The following is an 18,337-nucleotide window of genomic DNA, read 5'->3' as shown; positions in this document are numbered from 1 at the left end:
TAACAAACACATGTCCCCTCTTCCCTAACATGTGTCAGCAGAAGTATGTTGCCTACTTGGTCACTGTGCTCCTTAGAGAAACCCTGAAACCTACTGCTGAAGAGAGGACTGGTTTCTGATACTGTAGGTAGGAGGGAATGAGGAAACCCTGGCATAAGCTATCATTTAGAAAAATAACATTACATGAACCTGAGCACAATCCCTAAATGTTTTGAAAGGGTTAATGAGCAGTAAGCACCCTGACCCTGGTAATGGAGCCCTCACAAATCTACCCTTTCCCCTGCTCCAAGCACATCCTTCCAAAGAAAATAGCTAAAGGAATGGTTTACTCACTTACAGGTTCTGGGTCAAATGCTTCTTTGGTCTTGAAAAGCTCAAGAACAACAAACATTTTCCCCTATATCAAGTGACTCTGGCCCTCAGCTGAACCCCCTGCTTCCATCTGCAATTCCTCAGCCCCTGAACATTGTTGGATGTGTGTGCCCTTTATGTTATTTGTTCTTGATGCTATCTTATGGCTTTTCTTTATCCAAATAAGATGCTGTACCAGCACAAATAGCTCCCGGGAAAACGGTCCACAGTAAGAATCTGTGGTCAATTCTGACAGCCTCCAAAGAAAGGAAAAGTTTTTTTGTATTTTTTTATGGGCTCCACACGTGAATCCATTTGTTGGAGCCTATTAGCACATTCCATTGTCACTATGGACAGGCTGCTATTAGAGCTGGGGCATGAGGGTGGACAAAAATACTATTAACATTGGAATTTTGTCTTGTTACCCTGAGAGTAAATTATGTAAAGATGCCTAATTATTTCCTAGCAATCTGCAGGCTGGCCAGGACAGAGTATGGGAGGCCTGTCTCATCCTAACGCCTCTCAAATATCATCAAGGCACAGGAGGCCGGCTTTTAGGGACCGCACACACTGAGCAGCAGACTGATAATGACACTGCTTTTGACAACTAAGTAAGCAGCGGCCCTCCAGCTACTGAGACACACGCTGCTTTCCTGCAAAGCCCTTGGCAGGATGGGCCCATGCTGCATCACCTGGCTGGGCATCAGCACAGGCTTGCCACACATGCTTTCTTGCATGTATCTAATAGTCCTCACAATAGTATCCTTATCATAAATGCTGGTGGCCAGATGACAGTGGGAGAGTGAAGCGAAAAACAGCTTTAGTTTTGGGGTGGGCAGAGATGCACCTTTCATTGTATGGCCTTTTTGAACTTAATCATTTGCTTGCAAAGAAGAAATGCTCATTCAGACTCACCAGAGGACTGAGGAGATGGCTCCATAGGTAAAGTGCTTGCTGCACAAACATGAGGATCTGCATTCAGATCATCAGGGAACCTGAGGTATTGTGGCACATACTTGTAATCCCAGGGCTGAGAAGGAAGAGATGGGAAGATCCCTATAGCTTGCAGGCTATCTCTTCCAGCCAAATCATGGAGCTCTAGGTTCACTGAGCTATCCTGTCTCAAAAAATAAAGTGGAGAGACTGGAGAGATGGCTCAGTGGTTAAAGGCATTTGTTTGCAAAGCCCAATTGCCCTGGATTTAATTCCCCAGGATCCACATATAAGCCAGATGTACAAAGTGGCGCAGGAGTCTGGAGTTGGCTTACAGTGGCAGGATGCCTGGCGAGCCCATACTCATGTTCTCATTCTGTTTGCCTCTTTCTTTCTCTCTGTCACAAAATAAATAAATAAAATTTTAAAAATAAGTGAAAGACAACATTGACCTTTGGTGCACACACGCGCACACACACACATGCATGTAGACATCACATATGAACACATGTACATGAATACATGTATACCATATACATATGTACACAAGACAAAGAAGAGGAGGAAGAAAATACTCAGGTAGCTGAATGTGGCCTGTAATCCCAGTACTCAGGAGTAAGAGACAGGAGCATCACAATTTTGAGGGCACCTGGGCTACGTACAAAGAATCTGTCTCAAAAACTTAAAAAAAAAAAAAAAAAAAAAAAAAAAAAAAAAAAAAAACCTAACTTAATACAAAGGTGAACTTTTGCTGATTTTGTTCATCTGTCTTCTTAGGCAAGAGTCTGCTTGACCTTGGCAGGTAGGCTGGCCTTGTCCTACTTCCCTCCATTACTCAAGTCTACTGCCATCCTCATGTCAATCCTGCATTGCGTAAGACTCGCTCCTCATTTCTACCTGTTGACATTAGCCATTAGTGGGAGATATTAGCAGGCAATCAGAGGAGAGGACAGTAAAACCAGGGTGTTGCTTCCTCAGTACCTCTAGCCCTGACCCCACACTAGCTGTGTGTTCCTGCTGACTGGCCCTGCTCCCCTCTCCAGCTCTCAATGAACTCCAGGAACACCATTCTGCCTTACAGATGACAACAGTTGCCACAACTACCTCCAGTCTTTTCACTGATGGCATTTCTAGTTCCCCATATGAAAATTCAGGCTAATCTATTTCCTCTTTTCAAACTTATTTCCCCTCTGCCCACCTTGAGCATAATTTTATGCTATCTAATCCTCATCAATACTTGCCATCCATTGTTTCATCCACTTAGAAAGAAGAGCATTTTTAAAACATTATATAGATACTTACTAATCTTGTTCAGTTTGCTACCATAGTCCAGGAGACATTGGGGTCCTAGAGTATCCTCAATCTCCAAGCCCCACAAGGTCAAGCTCAGAATGCTTTTTGCTAGTGACTGTATCCTCTTTCTTAAGCACAGTTCCTGGCACATGGTAGTGGTGAATATGTACGTGTCAGTTTCTAAATGGGTGAGCTTGTGCTCTTGAATTTCATCTGCTCCAAAGCAATTCACAGTATTAGTGATAGTGCTGATGACAAAAGCCAACAGTTGTTGAGCATTTACTATATTTCACGATGGTAGTTTATCTCATGTAATCTTTGAAATAGCACTATGAGTTCAGTGTCATTAGACAGCCCCATGTTAGTAATAAATAAACTTAGGTTCTGAGAGATTAGAAACTTATTCTGGGTCACCAAGACAGCATGGGCAGAACCAGCTAAAGCCAGTCTCCACTTTCACAGTCTCCACTGCTAACAAGCCCAGTCCTTCCTGCATGCATAACTCTAGGAGCCTCAGGAACTCAGAGTGTTCCTTCTGCTCCAGCTATGACCTGTCAAATCCTCTGATGCTTGGAGGGTGTCCTCCATCATGTCCTCTGCTTTTCTGGTCAGACAGCCCTAGGTATCCTGCTCTTCCTCATAGAAATGTGTCATCCACATCTCACCATTTTCTAAGGTAGATTTGCACCAACACATACTTGTCATGCCAAGTCACTATATAACTTGTAAGGGAAGAGAGTATTATATGTGCATGTGCATGTATGTGGATGTATTTATAAGGGAAAGAGATGTTAAAGGAAGAGAAATCAGGCATTGTTTTCTTCTGGAAGCTACTTAAAGAGAGAGACTGAGATCCAGAGGCTCCTAAGAGCTCATCAACATTGAAATAGACTTAAAACTCACCCACCACGACTCAGGGGATTTTGAAGAAGAGGGGATGGAAAGATTGTAAGAGTCACAGGTTGAGACATCATGCCCAGTGGGATTCCATTCCCCCCCCTCAAAAAAAATAGCTGACTGCTACTCCCACAACACATAAACCACAACCCCATGGGGAATACCTGCAACCCCCCAAGGAGCATCTTCAGTGGAATGGGGGAAGGGATGAGGGAAAAGAGGGTACCAACACATGATGTATTCATACAAAATATGTTGATGATGATAATAATGATAATAATAATAAACAAAAAAAGCTTTTATTTATTTGCAAGCAGAGAGAGAGAAAGAAGGAGAGAATGGGTGTACTAGGGCCTCTATCCAATGCAAATGAACTTCAGATGCATGTGTCACTTTATGCATCTGGCCTTATGTGAGTACTGGGAAATCAAACCCAGTTCAAAAAGCCTTAACCACTGAGCAATCTTTCCAGCCCCAGTAGGAGTTTTTGAGGTTTTTTGTTTGTTTGTTTTTATGGTTTTGGGAAAATGGGAGGGGTGCTTTTGTTTTTTGATTTTGGAGGTAGGGTCTTGCTCTATCTCAGGCTGATGTGGAATTCACTATGTAGTCTCAGGATGGCCTCGAACTCACAGCAATCCTCCTACCTCAGCCTCCTGAGTGTTGGGATTAAAGGCATGTGCCACCACACCCTGGCTGGAAGCGACTTTAAGTCAAGGCTTCACCTTGATCAAAACCGTTCAGCAACCCTTCAATCTCAGTTTGTGTTCATCCTTGAAAATCAGCAATACTTGCCAGTGGAATCTGTTCTCTCTCCTTGTCTGGCAGCCAAAGGCACTTTCCATGTCCTGGTACAAAGGACTTTGCTAAATGGAAAGTAGTTTTCTTCTGTCCCAGAAAAGAGCTCTTAGAAGATGGACGGAGCTGCTAATGTTTGAGAGACTCTGTCCATTGACCTATTAAAGGAGTAGAAGTTCTGATATTTTGTCCTATAGACCCTCTTGCAATATGATGAAACTTATTGGATCCCTTACAAATTTTCTTTTTAAACAAAGAGTCTAATTACACAAAAATTCAAAATCAGTTCTATAGAAATGCACTAATGAATCTCAATGGGTTGTATAATGGTGTACTTCTCTACTGGCGCTTTCATATTAACATCCATATCTAATAACCAGCATAATTTGGCACAGCGTGACATTTCAAGATCCCTGCAACAGATCGCACATATATGTAAATATATGATTGTTATGGGTGACAAAGTCAGAGCACCTTCATAATCAAAAAATGCTAAAATTGGGCTGAAGAGATGGCTTAGCAGGTAAGCACTTGCTTGTGAAGCCTAAGGACCCTGATCCAAAGCTCGATTCCCCAGGATCCACATAAGCCAGATGCACAAGGTGGTGCATGCATCTAGAGCTTGTTTGCAGTGACTGAAGGCCCTGGTGCACCTCTCTCTCTCTCTCTCCATCTTTCTGTGTATGTCACTCTTAAATAAGTAAATAAAAATGATAAAATTCAGTTAAAAGCTAGTGAAAATAAAAACGTGGTTCTTTTCCAACAAAATTCACAGATCCCCAGAACGCCTTTGCCCCAAGGACAAGAGCCTGTGGGGTAGGTCAGGAGCATGGCAACACTAGTTGGGAAGTGTGCAGAAGATACCACCTCATTTTACCAATGAGAGATGGTTACTTTAGAAGGAGTGAGATCTTCAATTTTGTGATGTAGCTGGCAGGTTCTCGGATTTAGTGTTTTCATTAGTTTTTATTAGTTTTTTACGAGTGAAAACTCTGGACAAGCACATCTTTTACAAACTGCATGTGGAGAAGTGAGGGATAGTCCACGCCATACCAGCCCTACCTTCAACACTTACAGTTTGTGACTTCACGCAGGACATAGGACATTGCCAAGCATTGGAAGAGACATACTTCCACTTTCATTTAATAATGAGAATACCAAGGCAAGGAACCTTGCTGAAACTTCAGCAGATTCTCTAGAAGAAAGCCACACATACCTTGACAGGAGATTTTTATTAACATCTTAACGACCTAACCACCCTTAAAATTACATCAACTCCTGCTGACAGACACCAGCAAATGTCACTGGGTAAATGGCATCTCCCAGCTTTGCTCGAGCCACCTGTTGCATACCCAGCCAGGTCACTCAAGCCCTCAAAAGGAGCAGAAAACCAAACTCTGGTTCTGCTCTGGTAGAATTGGTAGATGAAACAGAGCACAGAAATGCCAATGTGCTCCCTAAAATATAGGAATGGCCAATTTATTGATGTCCAGAAGTTATTTGAATGTGCTGAATGTGCCAATTTTTTAAACTTTATTTTTATTTATTTTTGTATTTATTTGAGAGGGAGGGAGAAAGAAAGAGAGTGAGAAAGAGAATGGGCACTCCATGGCCTTCAGTCTCTGCAAACAAACTCTAGACCCATGTACCACCTGGTGCATCTGGCTTACATGGAACCTGGGGAATTGAACCTGGTTTCTTTAGCTTTGCAGGCAAGCACCTTAAGCACTGAGCCATCTCTTCAGCCAACTGTGCCAATTTTTATTTGGCCATATCTCTAGTTAACACATAAGGAAGTTGCTCAGAGTCACACAGCAAGAAAGTAGGAGCGATCAGAACCGGGTGTTTATCGCAAGCTGTACCATGTTCCATGCCGTAGCTTTCAAAAATGGCTACAAGGTTTTGGGGCAATAGTGGGAGCCACACTGAAGCCGTGGCTCTGCCCAGACCTTCTGAATCTGACAAAAATGCCGTCATTTGTACAGGTGCTACAAGGAGCAGCCACATGTTTCTATGCTTTCATCGGCTTTGACATCATCGCCACCACTGGAGAGGAAGCCAAGAACCCAAACACGTCCATCCCTTATGCTATCACGGCCTCTCTGCTCATCTGCCTGACAGCATATGTGTCTGTAAGTACCAAATGCTGATGGGACCCTCTCCATAGCCTTTGTATATTTGACCTTAAAATGTAACTATAAGACTATGTCCCTGACTCTATTGGAACATAGGCTTTTCCTTGCACCTTCTTGGTATTATCATGGCTGTGTCTTATGTCAGTTATAGCTACACCCACTAATGGCAAATAATAATAATAATAATCTCAGCATTTGAGGCTGGAGAGAAGGGAAAACCCTAGGCCCATATCTCAGTCTTGGCCTCGTGAGCCTCCATCACCATCCCTCCCTTCATGCAGGCTCCAGTGTCTGACCACTGCCCAAGGGACAGTGTGCAAGGAGTGGGCAGCTGTCCAAGCGGCTCAGGTCATAGGCTGGCAGTAACGGGTGGTGTGCGAGCAGAGGCACTGTGGCCTCTGTGCATAGCCCTCAATGCTCTTCTGTCTTCTGGGAGCTTCCCGGCAGCAAAGCGGCAAGGCTCCCGGAGTGGGGAGAGAGAACACTTTGTCCTCTAGAGACTGTCTTCCCCTGATATCTGGTGGTGGTGGGGTTGGAGGGGGAATGCAGTTCCTTTCGGCACAGTCTCTACATACTAGTTCAAATTCACCCTTGGGGTTTCCCTGCCCAAGGCCTCCCTCAGGATGAAGTTCAGCCTGGCCTCCTTAGGATACCCCAAGCTGCTCTTCCATCCACTTATTGTTTCCTCTCTTAGCTCCCATGGCAGCATTTGTATCACAGAAATTGCTTAGCTATACCAACATCCCCTTAACCCCTGGAACCACATGACCAGCCACCAGGTGGGTAGTCACACAAACACTGCCAGGTTCTAAGGTCCCTCTACACTTACATCATCACAATTTGGAAGAGTGCAGAAGCTAGGGGCTGCTTTTAAAAGATGGTTTTCTGACCACCACTCACTCCAGAGATTCTGACATAGCTGCAATTCTAGAGGTTGGGGAGACAATTCAGTGGGTACAAAGCACTTCAGTGAGCATAACAACCCGAGTTCGGGTCTCCAGCACCCATGCAAAGCTGGGCACAGTAGGAAGCATCTGTAACCCCAGCCCTTCTTCAGCAGGATGGCAGGAGAATCCCAGGAAGCTCACAAGCCAGCTGGCCTGATAGGCACGGAAGTGAACAAGAAACTCGGCCTCGGGCAAGGCGAAGGGGCAGAGACCAACATCCATGTTGTCCTCTGACCTCCACACATGCACCATGGCATGGACCTGCCTGCATTCACACACATGATTACACACAGGGAGAGAAGAAACTTAAATTTCTAACAATCTAAAAGTCCCAATGAGGAAAGAGTCAGGAGCTAGGGGTGTGTTGCTGTCTGGTTCACTTTACTAGAAGAAATCACCTGACCAAGAGCAGCTTGTGTGAAAAAAAGGGTTATTTTTGGCTTTCGGACTCAAGGGGAAGCTCCATGATGGCAGGGGAAAACGACAGCATGAGCAGAGTGTGGACATCACCCCCTCGCCAATATTGGGTGCCAAACACTGGCAAGGGGAAACTGGCTATAATAGCCATAAGTCCACCCTCAACAATACACTGCCTCCAGGAGGCAGAACTCAGCCGGGAACCTAGCATTCAGAACAGCTAAGTCTATAGGGAACACCTGAATCAAACCACGACAGGGTGGCAGCCTGTCAGACCTGCCATTCAGCATGCCCCCCACAAAAACATCATCTTTAGCAATTTCTTAAGGAAACCAGACCAAAGGATGGAGAAGCCAAGCTGCAAAACAAAATTGTCTATGAATAGAAATTCCTTGCCCACCCAGACATTTTATGAGTGGGCCAATCTCTAGGCACAAACATGCAAGTGATGTCATGCTGTCCACCCTCTGATCCTCCCTGTGTGGAGGGAGGAATAGAAGGATACATGGAACAGCATCGCGCCTCTTCCCTGCATGTCCCCTTCCACGCCTACCTCATGCCAGCCCCTCCTCCAGAGGTGGGCCTTGGCAGCACACACAATACACTTGGCTTATCCTCAGATCTGAAAGGCCCTGTAGTAGTTGCTTTTCTTGTTCCTGTGACAAAATACCTGACAGAAGCAACTTAGGAAGAAGGGGTTTATTTTGGCTCACAGTTTGAAAATTTAGTCCATCATGATAGAGAAGATGTGGCTACAGGATCTTCAGACAGTCACATTGCATCTACAGTCAGGAGGCAGAGAGAGATAAACGCTGGCATGCAGCTCACTTTCTCCTTTACATACAGTCTGGGACAGCCAGCCTATGGAATGGTACTACTCACAGTCAAGGTGGGTCTTCCAGTATCAATTAACCTAATCTAGAAACTCCCTCTCAGACATGTCCAGAAGTTTGTCTCATAAGTGATTCTAGATCCCATCAAGCTGGCAAGATTAGGCTGGTCGTGGTGGCCCACACCTTTAATCCCAGCACTAGGGAGGCAGAGGTAGGAGGACCACAGTGAGATGGAGGCCAGCCTAAGACTGACTACACAGTGAACTCCAAGTCATCCGGGGCTAGAGTGAGACCGAACCTTGAAAAACCAAATAATAATAATAATAATAATGAAAAAAAGAACATGGTTGGCAAGATTAATTATCATGGGATCACAGAAGTTTTGGAGATTATCTTGTCTCATGCATTGAAGTGACACCTGGGTTGAAGACATGGAGGGCACATTGTGCCCGTGAGAACTTCCACCTCCATGTTGGAGCTCTCTCCTTCCTTCCAAGCCTCTCGTCCATACTGTCATACCCCCCTCTGCCTCCATCACATCTTCTCTTGTTTTAACAGGTGAGCATGATCTTAACTCTGATGGTTCCATATTACGCCATCGACACGGAGTCCCCACTCATGGAGATGTTTGTGGCCCATGGCTTCTATGCTGCAAAATTTGTCGTGGCCATTGGGTCGGTTGCAGGACTCACAGTCAGCTTGCTGGGCTCCCTCTTCCCAATGCCCAGGGTCATTTATGCCATGGCTGGCGATGGGCTCCTTTTCAGGTAAGGGTTGTGTTCCATGAAATTGACTGGGAGGTTATCACCCATTGGCAACCTGACAGTAATTTTGATGAATACCTTTTACAGACTGGGAGAAAGTTTGAGTGAAAAGAGCTTAGACCCTGAAATGGCCCCTCAGTTTGTTCTGGGTCCCTCAGATCAGTACCAACTGATGTGCCCCCCCCCACACATCCCTCATTCACACACATGCCAGTTGCCCTTCTTCCTTTGACAGTGGTGTTCTGTTTGAAGGTGGCAGGTGTCAAATTACAGAACACAGGGTGAGGGAACTTCCAAGGAGAACCCATCCCAGGACATTGTCCTGCCCTTCATTTTGAGGCCAAGTAACTACTCCTCTTTCCAAAGCTCCTCTGAAAAACATTCAACAGTCAGAAAGAGGAGATAAGACCCTTTGAAGACAGCCTAATTGTCGTAGCAGCAACAGCTACCATGTATTGAATATATATGTATCCTGAGTGCTTTGAGTATAGCATCCCATTGAGTTCTCACAATAACTCTGTTCTGTGGATGTGTTTTCCAGGAATTAGGTTAAAAAAAAAAATTCTTGCCCTAAGTCCCCCAGTGGCTAAGGATTTCAAAGCAGAACTATATGACTCTAAAACCCAGACTTTAAACATACTAGTGTATTGGGAGTTCTAGCTGCTTCGGTGGTCATGAAGTGTCCTATCTGCTGGTGATAGAAAGGATGTGGCCCCATTTCTTGGTTTCCATGGACTCACCAGATGAAGCTGGTTCAGAGACAAAGCTCTGCCACCAGCTGACCCCCTTTTTCTCAGCTCCTCAAGTCGTCACGTCAGAGCCGCTGTGCTTGGGTTGGTGAGTGGACCAAGAAGGGTCTAAGAGTGAAGGTGTGGTAATTGCACACATGCAAAAGGTCATTCTGCTATCAAGGAAAACTAAGAGGAAAGATGCTGGGGCTCCAAACACGTTCACAGTCCTGGTTGAATCACAAAGTAGGAGAAGAAATCCAGGGAGGTGGGTAGGAGACGGCCCAGTTGATAAAGTGCTTGCCACACAAGCATGAGGACCTGAGTTCAGACCCACAGCACACTTCTAACAGCTGGGTGGTGTGGCATACTTGGAATCCTAGCACTAGGGAGGCCAAGACAGGAGGAACCCTGAGGCCTTCTGGCCAACCAGTCTAGACAAATGAGTGAGCTCAAGGCTCAACGAGAGACCCTGACTCAAAAACTAAGGTGAGATGGCTCAGTAGATGAAGCACTTGCTATGCAACTCTGATTTCCTGAATTTTGGTTCCTCACACTCCACATAAAAACCGGAAGCTGTACCTGGCTTCTGGATTCCCAATGCATCTACAGCAAGTAGGAAGGCAACAACAGGAGAAAGTTCAGGAAACTCAAGAGTGCAGGACAGCAAAGAGAGATGCTATCTCAAATGAAGTGGAAGACAAGGGTGAACCCAAAAGTTCTCTGACCTCCACACATGTACCATGGCACATGTGTGCTTGCACTCACACATAGGAACACTCACACACACATGCTCAGACACACTAAATAAATAAAAGTTAAGCTAGGTATGGTGGCACACGCCACCATAGGGTAAGTTTAAGTCAGTCATGGCTAGAGTGGGAGCTTACCTCAAAAAGCCAAAACATAATTTAAAAACAAATAAATAAAAAGGTAGAGGGCTGGGGAGATGGCTCAAGGGTTAAAGGTACTTGCAAAGCCTGCCAGCCCAGGTTCAATTCTCCAGCCACCCACATAAAGCCAGATGAACATTCATTTGCAGCAGGAAGAGACCCTGGTACATCCATATAGACACACACACACATACACACACGCACACATGCAACTAAATAAATAAATATTTGCAATCAGAGAGAGCAAATGCAAATGAACTCTGGATGTGAACCTTGTTGTTTAACATTGCAGGCAAGTGCCTTAACCACTGAACCATCTCTCCAGCCCCTAAATAATTTTTTTTTTTTTTTTTTTTTTTTTTTTTTGGTTTTTCAAGGTAGGGTCTCTCTCTAGCCCAAGATGACCTGAAATTCACTATGTAGTCTCAGAATATCCTTGAACTCACAGTGATCCTCCTACCTCTGCCTCCCAAGTGCTTGGACTAAAGGCATGCGCCACCATACCTGGCCTAAATAATTTTTAATGGTGTAGAAATGTTTGAGGAAGACACACAACCAGCCTGTGGCCTCCACACACATTTGCATATGCATACATATGCATATCTCAATACATGCAAACATGCATACATACACAAGCATGCGCATCACAAACACATGCACATGAAAAAGAAAAATAAGAGAGGAATGGAGAATAATAGAGACAGACAGGGCCAGGAGGAGAGAGAAGGGGAGAGGAGCCTCCTTAATGCCCACAGGAACTGCTGCAGAAGGGTCTTGTCATGCATCACCCTTGTTGATCTTCTCATCATCACTTGGTAACTGGCTAGACTTGAGCCTGGACCCATGAGCAGAGCTGCTTCCTCATGCTATGTGGCCAACTATCTCCCTATAGTTTTGTTGTGGGCAGTGTGTTGTGGGATTTTGGAACCTTAGCAGAGTACCACCTCCAGGGATTCTGACGTAGTAGATCTTGGGTGAAACCTGAGAATGTATATTCCTGCCAAGCTGAAGATGATGGTCATGCTGCAAATCCATGGGTGTAGAGACAACCCCACAGCAAGTGCGTCACTGTCTCCAACCATCTCCTACATTTCCATTTGGTATCTGGTAGACCTCCTAGGTTCACTCAATCCTTCACAACACATCTTGAGTAGGAATAGTAGTAAAGAAGCTTGTGTTTTACACACACATGCACACAAAGATGTCATCAAAATAGAAGGATGAGTTGGAAAGAAGAAAGGGTTTGATGGAGTAAGGATGGGGAAGAAGGGAAAAGGAATGTGGTAGGAGGGGATTATGATCAGAATGCTTTGTGAATATGTATGGGGATTGTCAATCAAAAGTTTTAAGGCGCCGGGCGTGGTGGCGCACGCCTTTAATCCCAGCACTTGGGAGACAGAGGTAGGAGGATCGCCATGAGTTCGAGGCCACCCTGAGACACCATAGTGAATTCCAGGTCAGCCTGGGCTAGAGTGAGACCCAACCTCAAAAAAAAAAAAAAAAAAAAAAAAAAAGTTTTAAAAGGGCTGGAGAGATGGCTTAGCAGTTAAGGTGTTTGCCTGCAAAGCCTTAGGACCCAGGTTCAATCTGTCTCCAGATCCCATGTAAGCCAGATGCACAAAGGTGACGCAAATGCATGGTGGCACCTGCGCACTAGGTGGTGCAAGTGTCTGGAGTTCAATTGCAGTGGCTGAGGCCCTGGCGCGCCAATTCTCTCTCACTCTCTCTAAAATAAGTTTAAAAAGAAAAGAAGTTTTCCTCAAGCCAAAATTTTGGGCAATGGCTCAGTCAGTAATGTGCTTGTCACCCAAGCATGAAGACATAAGTTCAAATCCCCAGCACCCACGTCAAAGCTGGGTTTGGTGGTACACACCTATAAGCCCAGCACTGGGAAGGCACAAACAGAGGATTCTTGAGATTTGCTGGATAGCTCTTAGCCAAATAAGTGAGTTGTAAACTCAGGGAGAGGCCCTAAGTCAAAAAAACAAGGTGGAAAGTGATTAAGCAAGACATATGAAATCTAGCTGTGAACTCCATGCATACACATACATAACTGCATGCACACACATACCCATTCTCCCATGCACATATAAACATACACACACACACACACACACCATTTGAATATGCACATACAAAAAAATTAAGGAATTAAATTCTCTTTCAATTGTACTACACAAGCTAAGGAATAGCAAACAGAGTTAAAGCTATGTGCAGAAGAAAATTGGAGCTGTAGGAATAGGAACTCATCACGGAAATCTTTTTATTTTTAATTTATCATTTTATCAGAGACAGAGAAAGAGAATGAATAAGAATGGGTGCACCAGGGCCTCCAACCACGGCAAATGAACTCCAGATGCATGCACATGTGCATCTGGTTTATGTGGCTCTGGGGAGTGGAACCTGGGTCCTTAGGCTTCTAAGGCAAGCACCTTAACTGCTAAGCCATCTCTCCATCCCATAATCACAGCAATCTTGTTCCCTGCGTTAGTATGTCATCAATATCTGTCTGTAGTGCTCTGTTATCTCTCTCCTTCCACCTCCTCTCCAGGTTCCTGGCTCATGTGAGTTCCTACACAGAGACACCCGTGGTGGCATGCATCGTGTCAGGGTTCCTGGCAGCTCTCCTCTCATTGCTGGTCAGCCTGAGGGACCTGATAGAGATGATGTCCATTGGGACATTGCTCGCCTACACCTTGGTCTCTGTCTGTGTCTTACTCCTCCGATACCAACCCGAGAGTGACATTGATGGGTTTGTCAAATTCTTGTCTGAGGAGCACACCAAAAAGAAGGAAGGCATTCTGGCTGACTGTGAAAAGGAAGCTTGTTCTCCCATGAGTGAAGGGGAAGAGTTTTCCGGCCCTGCCACCAACACATGTGGGGCCAAGAACCTGCCGTCCCTGGGAGACAATGAGATGCTCATTGGGAAATCAGACAAGTCCACCTATAACGTCAACCACCCCAACTACGGCACCGTGGACATGACCACAGGCATAGAAGCCGATGAGTCAGAAAACATCTATCTCATCAAGCTGAAGAAGCTGATTGGACCCCGTTACTACACCTTGAGAATCCGGCTAGGCCTTCCAGGCAAAATGGACCGACCCACAGTGGCGACAGGGCACACGGTGACCATCTGCGTGCTCCTGCTCTTCATCCTCATGTTCATCTTCTGCTCCTTCATCATCTTTGGCTCCGACTACATCTCGGGGCAGAGCTGGTGGGCCGTCCTTCTGGTCGTTCTGATGGTGCTGCTGATTAGCGCCCTGGTGTTTGTGATCCTGCAGCAGCCAGAGAACCCCAAGAAGTTGCCCTACATGGCCCCCTGCCTCCCCTTTGTGCCTGCCTTTGCCATGCTGGTGAACATCTATCTCATGCTAAAGCTCTCCACCATCACATGGATCCGGTTTGCGGTCTGGTGCTTTGTGGGTAAGCAACTTCCTCTGGAGGCTTGGGCATTCCCTTTTAAGGTCTTGAGCAGGCTTATCCCAAAATTACCCATTCTGGCTGCTTCTAGGGACCTGTGCTTTCTACCCTAGTCAGTACAGCCAGTTACTCCTTTGCTGCTTGTTACTTTCTTGGTCATTATTTCTGGAAGAATGATGCCAGTCAATCCATCACTTTATTAACTACTGAATCACTGGACTAATAAGAACTTATTTGAGGACAGGTTACCAGAAAACGTTGACTTAAAATGAATTTATAGAGAGCACAAAAACACCAGTGTAAAAGGCCTGAAACTTCATCTTAGACACTGAACATCGTAGGAAAAAAATACGAAGAAATTCACTTACCTCAAATTTGACAAAATTGAAATCAAAGGAAAATCATGATATAATGTTTTTAAATGAACAAAGTATGAATTAAGTGTGGATTTTGGCATTATTTTTCTAACACTTTTACCATGGCACCATCTCTCACTTCATGCTGATTTATGTAAATATTCAAGAACTTTAAGGGTGTGGGGAGAGAGTTCAGTTGGTAAAGCATGGTCTTGCAAGGATGATCTCTGGAACTCATGTAAAATGTTAGGCGGGGCGGCCTGTGATCCCAGCACTGAGGAGGTGGAAACAGGTAGATCACTGGGCCTTACCAGACAACTGATCTAGCTTAATCAGTGAGCTCCAGGCCAGTGAGAGTGCCTATCTCAAAAAGAGGTAGATGGCGTTCCTGAGAATGCCACCTAAGATTGTCACCTAGCTTCCAGTATACATGTGCACACACGCCTACACACATGAACATGCATACATATGCATACTCATACTTTTTGGGGGGATGTTGAGGTCTTATACTAGCTCAGGCTGACCCTCTATTCACCCTGTAGTCTTAGGGTGGCTTTGAACTCAAAACAATCCTCCTACCTCGCTCAGCCTCCCAAGTGCTGGGATTAAAGGCATGCGTCACCATGTCCAGCCACATACTTTTCGTAAAGGAAACAAAAGATAAATTTATTGTATAGGCAAATAGAATTGACCATGGCCCAGGAACACAAAGTCAGGTTGTCTCAATTCCATATTCCAATATGGTAACAGATTTTATAATAACAAAAGAGTGGGTCTGGAAAGATGGTTTTGCTGTTAAGGTCATTGTCTGTGAAGCCTAGGACCCAGGTTCAATTCCTCAGAACCCATGTAAGCCAGATGAACAAGGTGGTGCATATGTCTGGAGTTCATCTGCAGTGGCTAGAGACCTAGTAAGCCGATTCTCTCCCTCTCTCTCTCTCTCTCAAATAAATAAATACATAAAATATTTTTTCAAAAGAAAGGCACAAATCAAGAAATTTTCCAAATGCATTGATAGAACTGTCATATTCAATTGTATTGATAATAGGTCATAGCAAAATTGGGAATTCTGTGCTACAGGCCTCAGATGCTATTTGACATTTTAAAAATTTTATTTATTGATTTTTTTTCATTAAAAGGTTGTACTGCTAGATCCCCTCTTCCCCACCCAGATTCTGCTGAGGGTCTTCTTTGGTGGGGTTATTGGTATTCATTGTGGAGAGCCAAGAGGCTTCAATCAGTCTCTGCAGGGTGGGGGGGCGGACACGGTATCTCAGGCAACTTCTACCTACCCCGAGGCTCTTACAATCCTTCTGCCTCCTCTTCCATGATGTTCCCTGAGCCTTGGTGGACAAGATAGAGATCTGATTTACTGTTGCTTTCTCTGTAGACTCTGGATCTCAGTTTTGATGAGGTTTGAGTGACAACAGTGTCTGTCACCATCTCCCTGAGGCTGGCTTTCAGGCTAGCAGTGAGAGCAGTATTCATGTCACCACTTCCTCTGCAATAACTCTGGGCCTGGGCAGATGAGGCGGAGGTGACACATCTCAGTGCAGAGAGTCAGCTCTCTCTTCTTGATGTATTCATGAATCCTGGTTCTCCCCAGTATTCTCCACCATCTGTAAAGTAGAACAGATTCTCCAATCAAAGGTGAAAACAGTTTGAATTAAAGGGATAAGCCTAGTTATTAGAGAGGCTTATTGATATACACACTCTTTTAAAAGAACTTTTCATTTTTTCCTAAGGTTCTTTTCTCACCCTTTGACATGCTCATGGGAAGTACCCATCACACAATCATCCCTGCTGATTCTCTCTTCCACTGTTAATAACTGGTGTGACTGTTGATCCTCAGTTATTCATATCTTTCCACATGAATTCAAGCTGTTCTCAAATCTCACTGTCATGACTTTAGGAAGTCCTATGCTTTTGCCAAGATTTCTAATTTGACTTTATGTCAATGTATTTTGCAGTTGCATTTTTACATATTCATTATCTCTGATAATCGCCGATGCTCACGAGGTGACCAGAGACGTGTGCAATGACAACTTGAACAGGACACTAATGTTAAAGTTCCTTTGTTGCTGCTTGTCTGTGCCTTATTCAGCTTGGTAACCCTGGGGTCTCTGATAACGGGTACTTCTCTAAGGAGGTTCTTCAGGTACTTTTCAGATGAGGAAAGTGACAGATAAGCATCCCTTGCCTTAAGCAGAGGCAAAAGCAACAGCCAAGAATCAGCCATCCAGGGCAAGGTGACAAATGCACTACTGGAGGCCAGGGATGAGTGTCCATTGGGTATCCTCCATGCCTAGAATAACATCCCTGTGGAATGTGCTCAAGACACGCTCATTAAATGATTGTAACATATTTTCCAACGGCGAGGAAACAAACTTCAAGTCAGAATAGCCAAAAAAAGACTTCAAGGAAGCAGACTGTGAGTAGGGATTAAAAGATATTTAGTTGAAGAGACAGCAGTCAAAGGAAAGGACATGGGCCTTCCAGCAGACCCTCTCCCTCTACATTGCACCTTCCTGTAATGTCCCGATTTTTCAGTATTCAAAAAGTGGCTTTAGGAGGATTTCTTGAAAGAATACCACCGACTTGTCAAGATTTTTACCATTTATATAACTTATTTACAATCACTTATCTCTCATTAAACACTATTCACTGTAGCTAACAAGTGCAAAGACCCTATTCTGGAAAAAAGTGGCTGTAGTGGATAGAAATATTGGAGCCATGTATCTTAATGAAGGCATGATCATTAATAGACTTGAACTGATTCATTCATTCACAGACTATTAAAGCTGGAAGGGCTTTTTTTTTTTAATGTAGTACAATGCCACTTAAAACCTGGTGTTTATCCCACTGATAATACTGCAGCCGATATTAGAGAGAATTGAAATGAACTTTCTAGAATATCCTATGGTTGTGCATTTTCACATTAGAAAACTAAATACACATGTTTTCAGTGACTTTGCAAATGCTATTGCTTAGGAAGAGACAACATACGATTTTTTAAATTTTAAAGGTGAGTCATATTAATGAAAATAGCATTAATTCCTGTACCAGTGCCCTATGACTCTTGGTAGTAACTCATACCAATATACCATTTATCGCATAGCCATTATTCTAAGGGATTTAGTTATATATTAACTTATTTAGCTTCTCAAAGCAGTCTTTATGAAGAAACTGAGGAACTTGCCTGAGGGCACATAAGGAGAATATGGCAGAGCCAAGATTAAAGTTCAGGGAGGTTGGATACAAAGTGCCCTGTGATGGCAGCTACGAGACTAGACAGGAGGCCTGTAAGTCACAGTCATCACCCCTCGGCTCTTCCCTCTTGATTTTATAGAAACGTAAGCTGAAGCTCCAAGAACTGGGATAACATGTTCAAGGTCAGCAGGAAATTACTAGGGCCCAGTATGCACGCTCAGATCCGGGGTCCCTTCCCGTCCACCCTCCACGTGTCTCTAAGCAGATCTTCTGATTTGATCAAAGGAACACTTGGAGCAGGGCATGGTGGTACACGCCTTTAATCCAGCAGTTAGGAGGCAGAAGTAGGAGGATTGCCA

At 44.5% G+C, this 18,337-nt stretch overlaps 1 protein-coding gene across 2 annotated transcripts in view; it reads left to right on the top strand.

The window, feature by feature from the left end:
* Positions 1–18,337, top strand: part of Slc7a14 (solute carrier family 7 member 14) — a 162,697-nt gene that overhangs the window by 126,929 nt on the left and 17,431 nt on the right. For both annotated transcript variants that reach the window (XM_045130361.1, XM_045130360.1), the window contains 3 exons: positions 6,255–6,401; positions 9,160–9,368; positions 13,538–14,415. In XM_045130361.1, coding sequence (XP_044986296.1) covers positions 6,255–6,401; positions 9,160–9,368; positions 13,538–14,415 — 1,234 coding nt within the window. The remainder of the gene's footprint in view (positions 1–6,254; positions 6,402–9,159; positions 9,369–13,537; positions 14,416–18,337) is intronic.

Source organism: Jaculus jaculus, chromosome 11, assembly GCF_020740685.1.
Source record: "Jaculus jaculus isolate mJacJac1 chromosome 11, mJacJac1.mat.Y.cur, whole genome shotgun sequence".
NCBI classification, from domain to species: Eukaryota; Metazoa; Chordata; class Mammalia; order Rodentia; family Dipodidae; genus Jaculus; species Jaculus jaculus.
The sequence above is the reverse complement of the archived record's forward strand: the minus strand, read 5'-3'. Positions and strand labels throughout refer to the sequence as shown.